The 21558-nt window shown below is 37.9% G+C and overlaps 1 protein-coding gene and 1 long non-coding RNA gene across 2 annotated transcripts; one reads left to right on the top strand and one right to left on the bottom strand.

Annotated features, from left to right (window-relative positions):
* Window positions 1-1569: 1569 nt before the first annotated feature.
* Window positions 1570-20179, top strand: VIP (vasoactive intestinal peptide). Its single transcript, XM_089528439.1, has 7 exons — window positions 1570-1806; window positions 3254-3370; window positions 11890-12030; window positions 12652-12756; window positions 15839-15973; window positions 16446-16566; window positions 18891-20179. The coding sequence occupies exons 2-7, from the start codon at window positions 3264-3266 to the stop codon at window positions 18897-18899; spliced, it is 618 nt and encodes a 205-aa protein (XP_089384565.1). The 5' UTR covers window positions 1570-1806; window positions 3254-3263; the 3' UTR covers window positions 18900-20179.
* LOC149310993 (uncharacterized) lies at window positions 8969-21335 on the bottom strand. The gene is made up of 3 exons (XR_016281599.1): window positions 21267-21335; window positions 10394-10515; window positions 8969-9042 (listed from the first exon to the last, which is right to left on the bottom strand). It is a non-coding gene; the product is annotated as an uncharacterized LOC149310993 (long non-coding RNA).
* Between the last annotated feature and the right edge of the window lie 223 nt (window positions 21336-21558).

The following is a 21558-nucleotide window of genomic DNA, read 5'->3' as shown; positions in this document are numbered from 1 at the left end:
CTGGTGTTCTTGCTTTGTGCCTTTTCATTTTCCATTACATTGTGTTTAACCAGTTAATTTTAGGGAATCAGAGAGGCAAACATACTGCAGAGTCAAATGTCAGCCATTATTTGGTTTAGTTTATGGGTACATGCCTTGACTAATGCTTTATTAGCTGGGGTTGCTGAAGTGGGCAAACAGACTTAAAATGAGAGAACAGAAGATAGCACATATTCCCGTCTACAGTCACTGAGAGTGTGAGAAATCTCAGACAAATCCTATGTAAACAGGGCAAAGAGCCCAAACTTGCATTTCAACTTTCATAATGATTGTATTCCCATCTTTCAGGTATTTATTTGATTTTTTTAACCCTTCAAAGAATAAAGGTACAAGTCATCATGAGAAAACAGACAGAGAAATCCTATTAACTTTAACCTGGAAGTACATCTCTCTAATTTAACACGGCTTACCCCTAAAACAACTTTGTCAAGGATTGTGTATCTTAAGGAGGCTACCTATGGCTTGGAAAAGAATGAAATGGTAGCAGTCTCATTGGGTTTCATGAACACTGGGGTACTTATGAAATGTAATGAATTTTTGTAAAGGGGCATCATAAGTGGTATCTGCTCCAGCTGAGCCAGTGTGTTGTATTGGTTTAAATGTTGGACTACAACTCTGGAGACCAGAGTTCAAATCTCCTGTTGGCCACAGAAACCCAGTGGTTGACCTTGGGCAAGTCACAATCTCTCAGCTTCAGAAGAAGGCAAAGGGAACTCCCCTCTGAACAAAACATGCCAATAAAACCCAGTGATAGGGTTGTCTTAGGGTTTCCATAAGTCTTAAATGACTCAAAGACTTACAACAACAGCTGCTCCACTGGAGAAAAGTAGACAATTCTACTAAGCAAATAATTCAGTTTTCTTCCCTGTGCAATGTTAACATGTCATGCAATACATTTTAGAACTGTCTTGCAGTCAGATTAAGCCAGAATACTTAAATTTGGGTCCCCAAACTTACAATATATTAAACATTTGTTTAAGTGTGTAGTCTAATGAAACCATGCTTGGATGATAGCATTTAGAAATATTCAGAAAGACAATGAAACCATGCCGAGTGTTGTGAGATTCCATTCTGATTTTCTACAGAAACATCAGAGTGCTTTGCATCTCTAACCCTTCATTTCCTTTAAAATCATGGATTCAGGTGGAGAAACAACCCATCATTTTCAATTGGCACTTAATGATACAAGCCTAATTCCATGATCCTTAAGGCAGGATTTAGCCCTACATTCTAAAAGCTGGATTCTTTTCCCAGCCTAATGTTACTCATGTTCAGTCATTCATCAATATAGCCATAAGTCAATTTAAGCATGAAAGAGGGGGCTTCCCATGAATTAAATATGAACTTCCTTTGTCTCATAACATCCTGAACAAAGCCATCATAGATATTTCCAATCCATCCCCTTGGGAGTGTGACGTCTTCAATGTAACGTGATTGCTTGTCGGAGTAGAGAAGTGGCCCTCTGTTGATACATATATATAAACCCTATAAAATGAAGCAGTTTGAAAGGCTGCACAGAGTGCACTGAAGGGGAGGGGAGGCATTAGTCTAGGAAGGAGGGCTGGTAAACTTCAGACCAGCAGTTAGAGGGAGGGAGCAGCACGAAGACTTTGCCTTCAACACTCCAGTTCAATACCTGAAGAAGAAACTTGCAGAACAGCCAAAAGAGCAGCAGAAAAATTCAGCACTCAGGAGAGCTCCCAAGGTTGCTTGTGACCAAGATATTCTCCTGTTCGTGAAAAGAAAAGAAAGCCTCCTCCCTCCTTTGTAAGTAAAAGTTTCTTGTTTCTGTTTTGCCATGGTCATTTTTATAGCAATTTAAAGCAAGTTCTTTCTTAACTATTTAAGTAAGTGTATGTTGATGTGGGGAGGAATGCCTTGAATTTCTATTTGAAGTAAAAACACAGTTTCAGATGTGAGATGGGAAAAGTTCATTTACATGATTAAAAAGGAATTTATTCAAGGAAACCCTTTGGTTTGATATATTTTAAAACCTATCTCTCAGATAACTGAAGTTTTTTTTAGCTTTGGGAAAAATTATAGCCTCCATCTCTTGCTCTTAAAACTCTTCTGAATATTGCTTTTTAACTTAGTTTTAACTGTTAGTCTTAGTCTAATCACAATGTCATGTGATTTCCCCCAATTCCCCCAGTTTTTTGTCTTTTCTCTAACTCTCTCCTAGGTCAACCATCTTTAAAGAACAGGTTATGCTGTACATAAAGCTTCCCCTGAAATCGCCTACTTAAATGTCAATGGCATTCACTTGAATATTAACCACATTGTTCAAATCTTGTACCTTTGTGTGTTGTTGCTGTTGTAAAACAATGTCAGTGGTTTTGCATGAGATTGAATGATTATTGATTACAACCATGTGAAAGCTCTTTCCAGCTCATTAGTAGATTCTCTCCAGTTCTAAAATCCTGAAAGCAAAATTCATGGACTAATTCCCACTGAGTTTAACAGTGCCCCAAAGCAACTGCTGCATTTTGTTCCAAAGCGCTTTTATTTCTTATCACATTTCAAAGCAAATTCAGTACATTAAGCCTGCACCTTTGGTCTTAGTCTAGTAGAAATGCAGAAGCTATGTAATGCAATTTTAGCAAGGAGATTACACCACCTAAAAACCTACATGATGTAAGTTAATACTTTGACACTTTAATTACATATAATTAGTAAAATTGTTTGTTAGTCAGTCAATGCACCCATTTCTGTTTCTATGAGTCTCTAAGTTACTTCCAGACCAGACACTTTCTAAAGTCAAATTTTATTTAAAGCATCTCTGTAATTTAAACATTGTACCTTACCAAAATAGCAATTGTAAAATGGTAAAATGTACATAAGTGCAATCAAGACAATACCAAGGTTCTTATTTCTATTCATGTTAAAAAAGAGGTCTTCGTGAGTCTAGCATCAGTTTTTTCACTACTGAATTTTCTACAATTTATTTCACATTTGCAACATAAGAAAATATATTCCCTCTGACAGTCATCATATATTTTATAACATGAATATCTGAAGTTTGTCTTTTGACATCTAAGTGAACATGTTCAGTTTGTATTCTTGTTTAATATTCTGAGATGTGAGACATGCATCACTTCAACTTCCCTTTCTCTGTAAAATAAACTTCATATTTTCCTGGCAAATATCTCATAGACAGTGTGTTTGTTTATGCAAGACCTGAATACTGATATTTGTATCATTGTTGCTAATCCAGGTCCAAAGAAATGGAACACAGAAGTGGCTCCAAACTTCTCCTGTCCTTTTCCCTCCTTTATGTTCTCTGCTCCCGAACTGCTGCTTTACCTCCTCTGGGAACATATTCAGCTATGAGGTAAGACTTCTTCACTTAAACCTATCTGGAAATAAATGGTTTGATTTGCAAATCTATCAAAATATTTGGATATCTGTCACAGAACTCAATATGCGAAGCAAACTAGAAATTGATGCTAGTCAACAAGAAAGGAAGAACAATGGATATATTTACTGAGCATTGCACTCTATTGAGAGAGACCCAGCATGGTTCAGTGGGTTAAGTACTGGAGTAGTGTTCTGGGGAACCAGGGTTCAAATCTCCGCTCAGCCATGGACCTTGGGCAAGTCATACTCTCACAGCCTCAGGGGAAGGCAATGGCAAATTCTCTATGAACAAATCTTGCCCCCCAAAAAACCCATGCTAGATTTGCATTACCGGAAATCAAAAACAACATGCAGACACACAACAACAGCAAGCAATCTACTGATCTAGATTAAAATTAGCCAAAAATATTCATTAAATATTTATTTCAATGTCCTTAAAAATGCCCTCAGGTTGCCTGACATTTGGCTTAACAGCATTTTCTCCTTATGGAAGGCAGGGCTTTGAACTACAGCTCCCACAGTCTTTCACAAGGTTGGTTAGTTATGTTTCCAAATTCTGATGAAAGGACACACACACACATCTGATGAAGTAGGATGTAGTCTATGAATATGCCATAATAAATTTGTTAGTCATTAATGACATGTACAGACACAGACTTCAGGTCAGTTTTATTTAAGGAATACATATAGTAAAATTAAAAGCATGAATTCAACATGTTAGAAAATAATGTTTAGCAAATATGCACATTCAGTTTCTCAAAATGGACATCCTTACATATCAACTTGCCGACTCTTTCATTTCATCTTAAAGACAGTATACAGTCCAGAAGCTGGCATGAGTTGTAGCCAGACAAGAGAACTCTGGAAATAAACGGTGCTACAGTTGCAGGCCCTGTACCATAACCTGCAAACAGTTGAATGTCTAGATGAAGTTTGTACAGGCCATTTATTCAGTTGTATAAGCCTTACAGTGGAAAATAAAGGGTTCTTGATTTTGCAGAAAAAGTCCTATGCTGGTAAAATGATTAACATTGTCATTTAAGTGTTTGCACACTTCATATACAGTGATACATTCACTCACCATGGTTATGTTGAGCACATAAGGCTTATGGATCATGCATTCCACTAAATCTAATGAATATTATTAATTGTGATTGTATAGATTCAAGGCTCCTCCTCAGAAATACCTCATAATTATGAAATGGTGATGTTTCCACATTTCTAGAGAAGGCAGTAGCTATCCCAGAAGGACAGGACAAGTAAAGAGTGATGACAGACTGATAAGTAAAAATAGGAATCTTGGTATTTGGGTGGGAATGGGATGAGGAGAAGCCTACTGTCTTTACAAATCCAGATTCAAGCTGCACAATTACTGGTTGTTTTATCCATACCCTTTATGATTGCCATTATAAGCTAGCGTTAGCACTGAAAATAGTCTTGGTGCCTGCCTAGTCTAGCTGTCATTAGTGGTGAATGCTAGCCAACTCAGTTTCAGCTTCAGAAGCCTCATATATGCTCTAATAGCTTGTTAACTGACACAGAAGTGGCAGAATGAGATGAAAGGGCTCTTTGTTTGAACCACTTTCCTTCAAGGATGGCACTGCCCTATCAGAAACAGTTTGCTCCTTCCAAAAGGGATCTGGCTATTTTTGTAATCACTGTTCAAACATCATTAGAATTGACAGAGAAGAATCCTGTTCAAAGCTGTAGACTAAGTTAAATGATATGGAGGTGATCTGCATCAAGATGTAAAACCAGTATGTCAGATTGTAATATGGATATTCATCAAAACTAACACAAATGGCAAATAACTTTATATTTTCTGTGTCCTGCGTATGTAAGTTATATGTGATTTTATAGAAACTTAATTTGCATTAAAAATTCAACAGAAACATAAAGAGTTAAGGTGAAGACAGCAGTAATATTTAAGAAAGAAGAATTGGTTTGAAATGCAATTACTATCAATCCCAGATTTTTTTTTCTATTCTGTAATAAATATTTGAGGGGTATTCTTTTTATACAGTACAGACTGAAACTGAAGATATGATGTGTTCTTTGGAAGGGGAAGGAGTGCTCACTTTATCATTGCTGTACAACACCTATTGGCTAGTATCTCTCTTAAATTGTCTCCTAAATTTTAGGCTGTAGAATTCAAAGACATAGTTATTTTAGTCTTGAATATCAGTATACAAAGGGAACTTGTAGCACCTTTGAGACTAACTGAGAGAAAAAACTTGTAGCATATGCTTTCATAGACTTAGAGGCTAAACAGACTGGCCAAAAGGGCTGGCACTGAGGGCCCCATGCCCCTGACTCCACCCCCAAGCTGCCATTTTGCAGCTTCTTTTTGGCCCAGAAAAACATTGGATTGGGGCACAGCATGCTGTTGCCGCAGCCCCGTTCTGGCACTTTGTTTAGGCCCTTAGGGCTGTCTGTTTAAACCCTTAGTCTACCTCCTTAATGTAGTCTATGAAAGCTTATGCTACAACTTCTTTCCCTCAATCTCAAAGGTGCTACGAGATTCTTTTGCATAATAAATTTTAGGATGTAAAACATAATACCTAAAGTAGTTTTGAAAATGTTTATAAAGAGCTTTTGACTGGATGGGAAGAAAGATTAGGGATGAAGAGCTATTGTATTTGAGCTGGAACAACAGTGTATTATAGGATAGAGAAGAAATAGTACAGAACAACATCATTTATAGTAAAAATTGTAGAAATAATAGTTGCACAACTCCAATGAGTTACAAAACATTTTTTTAATTTAAAAATGTTCCTCCTGTGGTCTCTAGTAGATGAAAAATCCACTCTGCCAGTTCCAAGGGTAACATTGCTTCAGTCCTGTTCCAGGTGTGTAGATTTCATGATCATTCTACTGTGATTCAGGCATTCACTTATTTAGACTGTGTGAATATGCAAGGAGGAAAATACACTATACCATGTATAGTGACCAACACGCTGAAGAGAAAATATTTTTGGTATGTGCGGTGGTGCTCTCATGTGCCCTGGAACTTTGGTTGCCATGCTCTAAATTTAATTGAAGCATCCAGGAAGAGCTCCCTTCTTCACAAATTATTCTTCAGATGAGATTGATGGCAGAGGGCAATAGGCTTCTCTCTCTCTCTCTCACACACACACACACACACACTACTAATTCTAGATAGTGAACCCGTGAATAGGGCTAAAACCTCCTAAGATTACCTTTGCACAGTACTGTAACTTAGTGGTGATTCATGGCTTTTAGCCTATATTTTAAAGGAGATATCCAAGGGTCTGGACTCTGTCCCTTAAACAAGCTCAGCACTTTGGACAGCTCCTATAAAGGCTGGCTTCACTAGCCACCACTGCTGCAGCATTCCTGTTGCCCTTATCACTATCAGAGCAGCAGTAGCGAGAGGCAAGAGAAGATTTTCTTGCCATCCAGGGAGAACAATGCAGGTGGACTTCCTTCTTTGGAGGCAGGTCCCTCTCTTCATTCAAGTAGGGGGAGACCTGCAGTGCCTTAAGACTCCTGAAAAAAGGATTCCATAGCACACTGAAGAAGTATCATTGCTGTGCACCTTCAAGACATTTCTGATCTACAATGACCCTAATCCAAACCTATCACAGAGTTTTCTTGGCAGGACTTGTTCAGAGAGGGTTGTCCTTGCCTTCTTCTGAGGCTGAGAGAGTGTGATTTGCCCAAGGTTACCCAGTGGGTTCCCATAGCTGAGAGGAGGTTCAAACCCTGGCCTTCCAGAGTTCAGTACTTAAACCACTATATCATGCTGACTCTGCAGAAGAACCATGCCCAGTGTAATTACACTCGAAAGTTTGGGGATGAATTATGTTAGAAAGAAAAAAGAAACACACACTCAGAAACAACAACTGAATGAGTAGAAAGGATATTAAAATAGCACTGTCCATTATTCATGTGTGCATTCTAAGCACTAGTGGGTGTGTTCCCCCTGAAGTTCAAACAGTGCTGTCTTTTTTTCAGTGAAGTCTTGTCTATACACTGGATGTCTTTTATCTGAGCCTTTTCTGTGCAGGTTTGAAAGAACCTATTAATTTATAAATTATACAAACCAAAGAAGGAAGTAACATTATATTTAAATTAAAACAAACATATTTAATAGAACTAAAAAATATGCCACATGGCTTTCCTTTACTGGCAGTGAAACTCCGACTGGTTTCTGCTGCAGATATCAATAGATGGAAAGTGTATAACATGAAATGTGTGCTTTAAGATTAGGGGTGGAAATCATACAGCTCTCCACATGTTCTGGGACTTCTGTTCCCAGCATGTCTCACTATTGGCTATGTTGAGTAGAAATGAAGGGAGGTATAATCCAATAACATCTGAAGGACCACTTTATTCTCACTCCTGCCTTAACCATTGGGTCACATAGAGTAATAGGAGTAAAATCAATGCCTTAAATTGATTTCAAAAATCTGAAAACTGAAGGTTTTTCAATATTGAGATAATATAGTCTTTTAAAATTATATCACCTAGCAAATCAAGTGCCCCATTTTTCACCAACTCAAGGTTTCAAATACTCTTCAAATGTAATAATAATAATAATAATAATAATAATAATAATAATTTTATTTATATTTCCTGCCTCTCTCTGCAGATTGAGGTGGGATTGCAACAAAAATAAAATCAACAATACAAAATACAATTATCTAAAATACAATCAATAAAACAGACAGCAATGCTGCTACCAATCATTAAAAATGACCAAATCGTTGTCTATTTTCCATGCTATCTAGTCAGAAGTGGGAGTGTGTTTTGAAATCAGCTATAGAAGATCAGATGGACAGGCCCGCCCTGCGTAGGATGTGCTGAAATAGTGTAAATGTGATATAATCAAGTCATGGAAAAAAATGGCATGAAAGGCTACAGTTAATGCACTGAATGTATCTGTGGAAACATATTCCTTTCTACTGTGTGTGTACATGCCTTCAAGCCACTTATCAACTTATGATGACCCCATGAATTTCATACGGTTTTTCTAAGCAAAGAATACTCATAGGTGGTTTTGCTGGTTCCTTCCTCTGAAACATAGCCTACAGAATTTTGTATTCGTTGGCAGTCTCTCATCCAAGTAATAACCAGGGCCAACCCTGTTACTACCACCCCTTAACTTCCAAGAACAGTGTAGGATGATGGGGTATTCCTAACCTGTAGATCTAATCTATCAGGGTAAGTGCATTCCTACCAAAATAGTATGGATCTCAGATAAGTGTATGTGTGATAGTGTATGTATGATAATTCTTTGTTAATTGTTTTATTGAGAGAATCATTGAGTGTTGTGAGCAATTTTCTTCTCACTATTAGAAAGCTTTCAACAACTGCACAGTTTTTGATAACAATTCACATTTCAACACTTATTCTGTGCAAAATTCACACATGGCATTTTTGCATAGAAAACAGTATTTTCTGCACCAAAAATAGTATCTCCACCCACAATCGAACCCACCCATGAGCCTATAGACTCCATCGAATACAGACCTCTAATCCCTTTCTTCTCATCTCATGAAAATATTTCATCTATCCCCTATTCCCATGCATTTGATGCTTTAGGAATTACCAGAAAGATCAGCCTGCTCTTGTCTTCCTTCCAGCTACAAGACTGCTCTGCAGGATGCCAAGTATAAACAGCTGTAAGAAATATAAAAAGCAAGCAAGCAAAGAAACACATTTTATTAAACTGATTGAAGGATTATGAAATAAAATATTTTTATTGACATTATCTTTGAAACTTGTTTGCATTGAGTGAAAATATGCTGTTTGTTTATTTTTATTTATTTATTTCATTTTATTTTTGCACAATATGGTGCAAACATTTTGTAAACTTATAAATTACTCACAGCAATGTTCTCTCTCACAGAAACTCCATTAGATGAGTTATTGTAGATATCAACCAATAACTTTGACTTTAAGTCCTAATGATTTGAAATGCATGCATTTCTGTTTTAAATTATATTTATATATGACAAATTGGAGCTCAGTTTAATTCAAAATGGTAAAATGTCAAACAGAAACAACATGAAAAATGGAAAAAAAACAGTTGAAACATAATTAAGAATACATAAATAGATTGTTAAAAGGCACTTCTTTAAAAGATGCTTCTACAGAAATGCAGTTTAAATTCCAAGGGAATCTCTGAATAAAAATATCTTTGCCTCCTGATGGAGGAGCTGGCTATATTTATGACCCGGCCATGGGATGGAGATGGATTTGGTCACATTGGTGAACTAAATATTCCAATATTTTGTTTTTGGGAAATGTCCTAAAACATGTGGTGACATTTTAGGCCTAGGGGTTCCTTGATGAGATAGATTATCTAGATTTGTTTCAATCTGGCTTCCTGACTGTTTATGGGATGAAGATTGTTTTTGAGTACTAGGCCAGGGAAAGTGTTTTTGTTGTTTCTGCTAGACTGCTTAGCTTTCAGTATCACTAATTATAGTATCCTTCTGGGCTACTCTTAGTACACTGTTTTACACTGGGGATTATCAAACGCACTGCACTGACTGCACCCTAAGGGCATGCAGCTGGGATGCAGGATGCAGGATGCAGGATGCAGGCGGGATTTATCACACATAATTTGCCACCAATTCTGCCGGCTAAGTACAGCCCAGCTGCATCCTGGATCCCAGGCATGCTTTGGTGGCCATTTTTCCAAGCCAAGAGCTTTCCAACTTTGAAAAGCAGCCTCTGAAGCGTGCCTGGGAGCCAGGATGCAACCAGGCTGTACTTGACCTGCAGAACTGTTGGTGAATTATGTGCGATAATTCTCATCTTCATCCTGCATCCCATCTGCATCCTGTTAGGGTGCAGTCAAGTTAAATGTGCGTGCAATAAGCTCCAATGTTGGAGGGGTGAGGTGGAAGGTAGTACTGGGAGATTCCTGTTTGATTCCCTGGTTGTTGGCATGATAGATCCTTCAGTGCCCAGTTTTGACCTACATGATATTTAACATATGTATAAAGCTACTGGGAGAAGTTACCTGGAAATCTGGGGTCCAATGTCATCAGCATGCTGTTAGTACTCAACTCTGTATCTCTTTTTTATAGTTCCAATATAGTTATATTTCTTCCACTGAAAAAGCCAGACAAGGCAGAAGTGTACCTGGTAATTTGAAAGGCAGACCAGGAATTAGGAATTCATTGTTTGCTCCCTCTTAAAACTCAGGTTTGCAGCTTGAGTACAGTTGGCCTACCATATCCACAGATTCTTTATCCATGGATTCAACTATCCACAGCTTGAAAATAGTAAAATTAAATAAATAAATTTCAAAAGGCAAACCTTGATTTTGCCATTTTATATAAGGGACACAATTTTACTGTGCCATTGTATTTAATGGGACCTGAGCATCCATGGATTTTGGTATCCACAGGAGGTCCTGGAATCAAATCCCAGTGGATACCAAGGGCCCACTGTACACTCATGGACTCAGCCCTGAGCCAGGCTTCAGTGATAGTCATTTGCACAGTTAAAAACTAGTGCAATAGCTGTCCTTGTTCCTTGAGACATCTGATCTAGCCATGGCAACACATCTTGGTTACACCCTATTTGGTTTATTATATTGGACTGTGTCTTTGGAAAATGTTTAGAAACATCTGTGGATTCAAGATGCTGTAGCCACACTACCATCCAGAGCTGGTTATAAGAGTAACAGAAAAGTCCTTGTTACAACAACTTTGCTGGCTACTGACATATTTATGAGTTCTATGAGCTTCACAGACATATTTAGTGAGGACCTTCTTGGTGGTTGCTCTCAGGCTCTGGAACCTCCTTCCATGGGAGGGTATATTGCAATATCTCTGCTTTCCTTTTGCCAGAAGCCAAAGACTTGTGGTGGAAAGGTCTTTGAATGGGAAGTGTTGGGTGCATTTATACTATTGAAATAATGCTGTTTGACACTACTTCAACTGCCATAGTTCCATTGTACAGAATCCTGGGATTTGTAGGGTTTTGTTTTTTTTTGAGGAACTCACACTCTTCATTGGAGAAGACCTTTTAAATTCCCAGAATTCCATAGTACAGAGCTACTGCACTTAATGTAGTGTCAGACTGTATTGTTTCTACAGTACAGATGCATCTGTTGTCCTTATTTCCCTTTTCTTGTTATATTTTTAAATGTTTTTAAACCATTTAAATTTGGTGCTTTGTTTTTAATATCATAGCATATTTAATTATTTGAAATTGTTCTTTAAAGCTATAGCTTAATGGATTTTAGCTTTGTTTTGTTTCAATTTTTGTTGTACATTGCCTTGTGACCTACACAGGTAGAAAGGTGGGATACAAATTCCAGATGCGACAAAGCCAACCTAGCTTCCTTTGCCTGGGATTTCCAGATTCTGGCTCTCTTTGTTGTAAAGTGTATTCATCATAATTGCTAACAATCCTGATTGTCAAAATGCACTGTTTTGTTTCTTCCCAATTAATTATGACAGTTCTCTGGCATCTCCACACATTGTCTTGCTCTCCTGTCTCCACCAGATTAGGAAACAGAATGCCATTTGAGGGGGCAAGTGAATCTGATCATGCTCAAGTTTCATTAAAACCTGAAGGCGATATTTTGCAGACAACACTACCTGAGAATGACAAGTTCTATTATGATGTATCCAGAGCTATAGACAGGTAAAGCTGGTTTTTATATCTTACAGTCATTACAAATAAAAATACACAAAGCTACCAATTAAAATAAAGTGATGATATGTTCTCTGATACTCTGGCTGCTGCCACAGTTTGATACTGCTTTAACTGCCATGGCTCCATCCTGTGGAATCTGCTGATTTGTAGTCTGTTATGGCACAAGAATTCTCTATTGGAGAAGGCTAAAAATCTCACAAAACAACAAATCCCAGGATTCCAAAACATTGAGCCATGGCAGTTAAAGTGGTGCCAAACTGTGTTAATTCTGAAGTGTAGATGCAGTCCCACTGACTCCTTCCATTCTCTTGCTTCTTCTCCATGAAGCATACACTCTGTAGGTGTTATTAGTAATAATTCCACTCCAACTTTGAGGAAATTTGTGGTAGATTTGTAACTGTGATGACTTGATAGTTAGGTACACCTTAACTGTGAATAGTTAAGTGTGCTTATGAATGTGATTAGAGAAAAGAATGGGAAAATGATGTTTTTAGCCTCCAACACCTAGAACTTTCCACATCAATCAATGGACTGTTCTGTCCAAAAACATATTTACCCTTTCAAGTTCTGATTTACAGTTTGTTTTGACTGCAATATTCTCCATTACAGAAATGCAAGGCATGCTGATGGACTCTTCACAAGTGGCTACAGCAAACTTCTGGGGCAACTTTCTGCAAGAAGATATTTGGAATCACTTATTGGGAAAAGAGTTGGGTAAGTGGTTGCACCTTGCCTTTTCCAGAGGACAGAGAGAAACAGGAATTGGAAATGGAAATAAAACTTAGGATCCATGGACAGTCTGATACCCTCCAATTGTCCTGATTTTGGAGCCAATTTTTTTCAGCTACATTTGAAATGTCTCACTTTCCCCCTTTATCCTCAATTTATGTCAGTTTCTAAAAACTGAGTTCAAAATACAAGTGTAGTTTGCACTCAGTTAATTCAGCAGGGGGCAGAGGAGAGAAGTGGACAGAATCTTGCCCTTCCCAGTAGGCTCAGGAAAAGGCAAACTATGGTAATCTCTCTTGGGCTGTCTGTTCTTCCTCATTAATAAATTTTCACCATTTTGACCAAACTATGATGTTGCTTGGCCAAATATGTTGCAGTTTTAATCTGTGAAATGATGGAGGGTATGCAGTCCTGAATATTAGATGAACCAACAAAACTTACTGCACTGACCCAGTTTGTAATATGCCAAAAGTGGTTAGAAGATTGTATAAGAAAAAGCAGAGAAGGTAAAATCTCAATATTTTATCATGAAGACTTGAGAAAACACCTCCAATGAGACCTTTGCTAAGTGATAGTATATATTCTCTGCATGTATAAATATTCTCTTGAAGAGCATTTCATAGCAGAGAAAGATGGGAGGGCAGGAACTTGAAGAACTACTGCCAACCATAAGAAGAGTAGAAGAGTTCCCATGAAGCACACCAAAGTTCTATCTAGTTAGCATTCTGTTTTTCATAGTTCTCAAGGTATTGTCTATGATAAGTCCATCATCAAGATGTGAGTTCAATATCATATTATCCTGCTTATGTTCTCCAGCAACTTGTATTAAGATACATATTGCCTTGAATACTGGAGGCAATATATGACTAGTAGCCAGAGCTACAGCCTTGTTGTTGCTACTTAGTGCCCTTGAGTTAACTTTGACTCATAGTGACCATCTTAATGAGGCATCTTCAAATCACCCTGTACTCAGCCTCTCTGCTGAAGTCCTGCAGACCTAGGCCTGTATCTTCCCTGATAGAGTCTAACCATCTGGCATGTGGTCTTTCTCTCTTTCTACTGTTTTCCACTGTTTTCCATCTTTTCTAACATCAGGCTTGAGCTGTTCAAGGACCAATTTCCTTGTCTTTTTGGCCATCCATTGGCGGAGTACAGACCACCAGAACAAGGTGCCAGGGAGGCGCCTCTCTTTGCTGCGCACCAGGGCCACAACATACAAATTGTGTGGCGCTGCTGCACAACAGAAAAGGAGCTCCAAAAAGCAGCTCCTTTTTGTGGCACCGCAAAGCGCCACAAAGGCATGGTTACGTCGCAGCTGCGCAGCGCTGTTTGGAGGCGGCACAGCTGCGATGTCATCGTTATGCGCACCATCTGTATAGTGCTGAATAACGGTGGTGCGTGCACGACATGCTAGGGTTGCAGGGCATGTGCACGCACTGCCCCGAGGCAACCCTAGCACATTGTGGACACACCACAAAGGGCCCATCTGTACAGGGCCATTGTATCCTCAGCACTCTTCTCCAGCACCACATGTCAAATGAGTTAATTTTCTTCCTATCAACTTTTTTCACTATCCAGCTCACAAATCAGTACATGGTGATGGGGAATACAGTGGTCTGGACTATCCTCACTTTAGTATTCAGAATTATGTCTCTGCACTTTATTATCTTGTCCAGTTCTTTCACAACTGACCTTTTCAATCCTAATCTTCTGATTTCTTGACTGCAGTATCCATTCTGATCAATATTTGAACCAAGATATGGAAACTCTTTCACTATTTCACTTTTCTTGTTGTCTAGGGCGAATTCTTGTAGATTTTCTGTGGTCATTAATTTTTTTAATGTTCAGCATTAATCCAACCTTGCCACTTTCCTTCTTGACTTTTTAAAGTAATTGCTCCAATCTTTCTTTGTTTCTGCTCACAGTATTGTGTCATCTGAGTTAGGCCGTAAATGTTCCTTCATCTCTATATCTATATCCTTTTCTTCTGCTTCTGGGTCTAGGCCTGCTCTACGTACAATGTTTTCTGTATACAGGTTGAATTGATGGGGTTATAGTATGCAGCCTTGCCTGACCTCTTTGCTGATTGGGAACCATTCTGTTTATTCACATTCTGTTCTGACAGCAGCCTCTTGAGCCAAGTACAGGTTGTGAATCAGAACAATCAGATGTTTCAGCACTCTCTTTCTGCTTAGCACAAGCTATAGCTTTTCTTGATCAATGTAGTCAAAGGCTTTGCTGAAGGCAAAAAAAGCACATGCAGTTTTTCTTCTACAATTCCCTTATATGCTCCATTATCCAATGTATGTTTGCAATGTGATCCCTAATGCCTCTTCCTTAGCTTACATGAAGGGTGTATATCTTTTTATATTGTATTTCCTCTGAGTAAGAGCTACAAATAGTAGAATATTTGAAATCAATAAGATACATATCTATATTTTACCACACTTTATTTTCCTCGGGATGCCTACACTGACTTTCCTTGAAACATAGGAAGCCACCTCCTACAGAGGGAGATCATTTATCCATTCCACTCTAGCAGTGTCAACACTGACTGGAATACAAAGCTATAGCTGTGTTTGTGTGTAGAATCAGTATGTAGAGATATCTTGTAGTATCTTTGAGACTAACTGAAAGAAAGAAGTTGGCACCATGAACTTTCATAGGCTTAAAAGCATCTGAGGAAGTAGACTGAAGCCTATGAAAGCTCACGCTGCCAACTTCTTTCTTTCAGTTAGTCTCAAGGTGCTACAAGAGCTGTCTACATACTAACTGGAATAGTCTTTCCTAGCATTATTTGAAGAGGCCATGAGTTAACCCTGACACCCTTTTGCATGCAAAACATGTGCTTTGCCAATAAACTACAACTGATTTAAGAGACAATTAATCAGGCATATTTAATTAGAAAACAGACGGAGGTCTCTATAAATGAAGCCATAGGGTTTATGTGGTTAAGGACAACTGAGAATGAACTTGCTATCAGCAGAGCAGATTTTAGCAATAGGGACTTATATGTTTTGGTGGCTGAGAATTAATGTGCTAATTGTAGTTCTCTTTGGTGTTCAAGGAATAACAGTCCCCTTGATGAACAGATGCCAGTCAAACGCCACTCAGATGCTGTCTTCACTGACAACTACAGCCGCTTTCGAAAGCAGATGGCTGTGAAGAAGTATTTGAACTCTGTTTTAACTGGGAAAAGAAGGTAGGAAGAGAGGAGGAATAAAGGATGTGAAGTTTTTAAATGCCTAGAGCAGTAATGAGCTAGTAACACAAGCTTCCCTTTAATGTCTAGAAAAGCACAAGCAGAGTTTCCTCACAGTGCCTTTCTACATAGAGCAATTTATAATAAAAATAGCTTGAAAGAACATGGATTGTGCAGTGAAATAAAATGGATCATAATCCAAGTGAATATCTGTCTGTCTATGCAAGGCTCACCCTTTTGCTTTCAACCATTATTGCATAATTATGAAACAAAATTTTCTGCATTGTGTCTTGAAGAAAACTGATTTCTATAAAAGTCCTGTGTCCCATTTTATATTGCACAGTGTATTGCTCTACATAATGAAGCTATGTCAGTTTTTAAACAAAGGCCAATAAATGCAATAGAGAGAAAGTGCCTAAAATTATATGTTCCCCATGTTGAACAAAATGTATATTTGTGCTCTCCAACACAGCCAGGAAGAACTGAACCCATCCAGCCTTCGAGAAGAAACAGAACTGCTTGAACCTGCATTTTCAGAAAACTATGATGATGTCACTGTAGATGAGCTTGAACTGCTGAACCATCTCCCCTTGGTAAGTTAGAACCTCTTTCTTCTCATCAGAGCTTGTTTGGAAAAGTCATTTGAATTCAACAACCAATGGCTATGCTGGCTTGGGGATTCTGGGAGTTGTAGTCCAAAAGGGTAACTTTTTCAAGAGTCTAGGAATTACTTTACCTTTAAAGGTGTGCATCATTTTCACACAAATCACAAGGTGAGTTCTCCGAGACATCACTCTTAATGACATGACTCCCATATGACATTTTTATGGGTATCATCTCTCAGAAAGATAATTGCATGCATTAAATAACTGTGTGATTTCTGTGAAGTACTTCTAATGAAAATTAGTCGTTCGATACTGTTAATTTGATATACTCACTTGGGTTTTTCTTAGGCTGTGTGCACTAAGCCATGACACCCTACTTGACTCCTGTTTAATTAGGGTGAACACTGTGTCTCTGAGGATAATCACACTGACATTTCTTTAAATTAAAAAAAAATAAAAGTCTACCCAAACCTTTCTTTTTTCTTACACCCTTCTGATTAACTGAAATCAAAGCTGCTCCTGGATATCCCAAAAGTAGCTCCTGCACATCAGGCATACTTAAACAAGCTCTTGGATAGTGGGTTGTTGTATACTGAATCTATACAGGCTAAATAATAAGTCCCGGTCCTGTTGGAACACAGTATGAAAACACTTCTCTTTCAATGCCTGAGGACTTTATGCCAATTTTTAAAAATCTCAGGTCACTGTTTTGGGGAAAAACCAGGTTTTGAAATATAACACCTGAATTGGGATTGTGGTGGAATTAGGGGTGAGGGGGGCAGGTTGTTGGATGGTCACCTAGGTCATCTGATTGTTCCTGACATGGAAGGGTAGCTCCCTTGTTTGTATCACAATCCAGAAAAGGTGTTGTTGTTTTTAATTGTGCTGTTCTTTGAAATTGTAAGTGCTCTGAGTCCTAATTTTGGGGGGAAAGCAGGATGATGAGGATGAGGATGATTTAATTGCCATTCTTCTTCTTCTTTTGGATTTGGTGTTTGTAAGCACCTTTTCACAAATCAGCATTTCACCTCCACCTTCTCTACCAGCTTTACGTTATAGAAACATAGCTGGGCAATCAGAATAAGGGGAAAATAAAGGCATTTTTTTTATTAAGCAAATATGCACCTATGTTGTGGGAATCCCCCTAAAAAAAAACCTACTGCAGCAGCTGTGATCATGTGACAAGAAAAAAACCAATATGGTGAACACGTGCATATAGTAGAAACACCCTCCTTGCACCACTATGCAGTGGTGGTCCTGTGTGGCTTTCCAAACTGATTTCAGTTTGATTTAAAGCATGTGTGTGTGGCGGTAAAGGGGGTCAAACTGGGACAGGGATACTACACAGTCGAGCTGGGGTATAGTCTTTGTGTAGATTAAGTCTAGGTCAAAAGGGGCATTGAGGAAAGTCATGGGTTGCTTATCAGTCGATACCACAGATAATATGGGTAGATTCTGGCAGTTACCACCAAATAAATGATGCTTCCTCCTCTCACTCTATTACTGAACTTTGAATTTATCTAGATGAGTTTGGGGTTTTTTCTTTGTTTCCATAATAGGCATAATCTTATCCTAACAGTAAAGTGAAGTTTGTCTTTTAGATGTCCTATAAAATGCATAAAATGTAAAATGAACAAAATGAGGAAAAACACATATACTCAAACCTCCTTTGTTTCAATGGGGCCATGTTCCTGTGTGCGGTGCATTGTGCGCACCACAGGCACACGTGCCATTGTTTCTCCCACAGCTTCGCTTCCCCATAAGGTTAAAGCCATGTATGGTGCATGCATGTATGGCATGGGTGCACTGTATTTATCTTATCTATTGCTTTTATGACCATCACTAGACTGTTCCCCTAGGCAGGAACTTGCTCTTTGAAAATGTTGCATGCATCCAGTGTCAATCTATTTTGTGAAATCTTCAACCTGATTTCAGAAAAGCTGTGCAGATGGAAAAGCTTACATTTCAACTTGTTAATGCTGGGCCAAAGTGGTACACATTCCCTTGATTTCTTTCATAGTGTGGAGAACTGTGCCAAAAATTTTCTAGGCACCTTACATACCAAAAGATGTACTGTAAGAAGAGGCATGTTCCATAAAGTTTGTTAACCAGCCAGACTTCAAATCCACTAACAGCAATTTCTAGTCTTCTGAATTCTTTTGCTTTTAAGTTAATGGCTTCTGTACAATCTTTGAATCAAACTTAAGGCGGGGGGGGGGTGTCATTCCTTTTTAAATTAATGTCTCTAAAAGGCTCTTTCTTTCTTTCTTTCTTTCTTTCTTTCTTTCTTTCTTTCTTTTTTTCCTTCTCAGAACCTTTGAAGACGACTTAACAAAGAAATCCTGCAAAAAATCCTTTTAAAGTCCTAAAGACAAGATCAAACTATTTTTTGAGTTTCTCATAGTATTTCAAAGAAATAATTTCAGTATTTAAACCAAAACAAATATATTGTGAAGTGAAATTTGTGATATTTTTGTTTCTTATATAACATAATAAAAGTTGATGTTTACACTGTAAATATTACTTCAGAGTGATCTATCTAAAGCTGTACATATGTATGCTAGTTAACTCGTATAAATCCTGTGATCTGTTATGCTGTAAATCTGTTATTTTGATAACTGCATATCAAAGTTAGACAAGTAAGGCACAGTTGCATACACAAAATTAAGGAGTGGTGATTAACAGCCACTTAGCACTTAATCTATCATTCCTATTTGAGTGGCTAAAGAGTGACCTTGTATTCTCCCTTTCACTATAAAATGTCCCTATAAACATGATTTCAAAATCACTGTTTTTTACTACAACTATAAAAGAATTTTGCCTAAAATGAAATTCAAGATGAATATAATCTTTTAAGAGAAAGCATTGGTGGGGATATCTTGGGATGATAAAATGTTCCTAAACTGTTTAATAGGATACACAGAAATTCACAGGTGGGTTTCTGCCTATTTCATGTGTCCCTCAGTTCATGACAGGTCAAAATTCCAGACAGATCTGGAGGTCCAGCAAAGGCAAGACATTCATAGGAATTCTGAGGACACTTGGAAGAATTATCTCAGCATGATGAGTGAAGTTTCTAAAAGAGTTCTTTTTTGGGTTTGTTTTGCATAGTTGTAATAAATCCAGAACAACTTTTATCAAATAATCATTCCAGATAATGGAATAATGGAATAAAGATTTTGCCTTTGTGCCTCTCTTCAAATCGTCTGATATATTCTAATGTTTCTAACCCATCAAATGAGTTATATCCTTTTTCGTATCTGAGTGCAATGAACAAATGAACTCAATAGGAATTGATTCTGCATGAAAGCAAAACTCCTCCTGAAAGATCATCCATTGAAGTTACACCATTATTTCAAATCTCAAATATTTTAGATTCAAATATTCAAATTTCAAATGTTTTCATAAACAATCAATCAAACTAATGTCCCATACATATTTTGTACACTTATTGGTGTGTACATTTTCCATACAAAGATGTTAACTAATGGTCTGTAGGTTTAATTTGTGCTGAAATCATTGATGCTAAGGACTATTCTGCATTTGACTCTGTATATGTTTACTGATAAAAGTATTCCTAATATATACCTTAAAAGTAGGACTGGAGACACTTTACTATTTTTTCAAAATGAATGTAATCGATGAAATATGCAGACAATAAAGACATTTTATTATCACTGCAAATAATCATTGGTTTGATTTAGTGGTTCAATAAGCTGAGAAGCTGTCAGTGGTAGACATCAGCCCAACGCTGCCATTTAATGAGCCAGGAGAACAAGAATAAAAACTTGCTTAAAGAATAGCATGGTGGGAGGAGATTTCAGGGGGGATTTTAGTGTATACACCATGCACTGGAACCAAGGCCTCAATGCATGGCTATCCTTCTTAATCTTTCTTTTTTATCAGAAACTGATCCTATTTCCTGATACCAATCTCTCTAATAAAACAATATCCCTATTTTGATCCTATTTGTGGAGTGGATGGATAAGATACTGAGACCCCGAACAAGACAAAATGGCTCTTTTTATATTATTGAAGACAAAGAAGCTTCTTCAATACACCTGATTGGCTAATTAGAATTCAAACATACAGAATTCTTACAATCAGAACAGAAATACATGCATACATTAAAACTGCATCATCACTCCTTACCCCCTCCTTTAGCCTTCCTTCTAACCTTGCTTCTGAATGTGTCATCCATCAAGACACACTGGCCAAGTGGCAAGCTGACTGTGTGACAGTTATTTTCTCAAATTATTGTATAAATTAGCCCTTAACACAGAACAGGGAATGCTACTAACTTCAAAGTGGAAAATGCAGCTGCAGAAAAAGAGTGGGTGCATAATATTTATCCATTTCCAGTTTTTTCTACATCATCACCTTTGAACTGTTTGGCTTTTTTCCTACCTAGAAAGTTGCAGATGAATCAGTGGTCCCACTGAGGCATTCAAGTTTCTTTACACATGAGGACAGAGAGAAGAGGAAACTGTCAGCTTAGTTGCCACCTCCAGCACCACTCTCATCAAACTCTTGTTAAATAGTTTCACTTTAAGGGTGGCTGCCTGCCACAGGGAATCTATTCCATCCATGCAGGTTCCCTGTGTAAAGCAGAAACCTGATTGTTCATGTCTCTATATCTTTCAGGGAACCTCAATAAATACAAAAATCTTGCTAATGTATAAGTTTACCTTCAGCACAAAGAGGATGATAAGAACAGCAATGGAAGGTTGTGCTAGTGTGCAAATCTTCACTCTCCTGCATTGTGCACATCTTTATCTTTACACCGATAGAAATAACACTTGAGCAAAACTTTTATCTGTTCTGGAACCTTATGGATAGGGAATCAGAGAGAGAAAGTGAAAAGGTCATTGACAGGATAGGTCCCTTCAACCAGTACATTAAGGAGGTGAATATTTAATGGATTTCATTTAACTTCATTGGCTGCACTGGTCTTTAATTATTTCAATCTCTCCTGCAAGA

This window comes from Sceloporus occidentalis, unplaced genomic scaffold, assembly GCF_023333645.1.
Source record: "Sceloporus occidentalis isolate IW3139 unplaced genomic scaffold, rSceOcc1.0.p SCAF_6, whole genome shotgun sequence".
Classification (NCBI taxonomy): Eukaryota; Metazoa; Chordata; class Lepidosauria; order Squamata; family Phrynosomatidae; genus Sceloporus; species Sceloporus occidentalis.
This window is presented reverse-complemented; position numbering and strand designations above follow the sequence as displayed.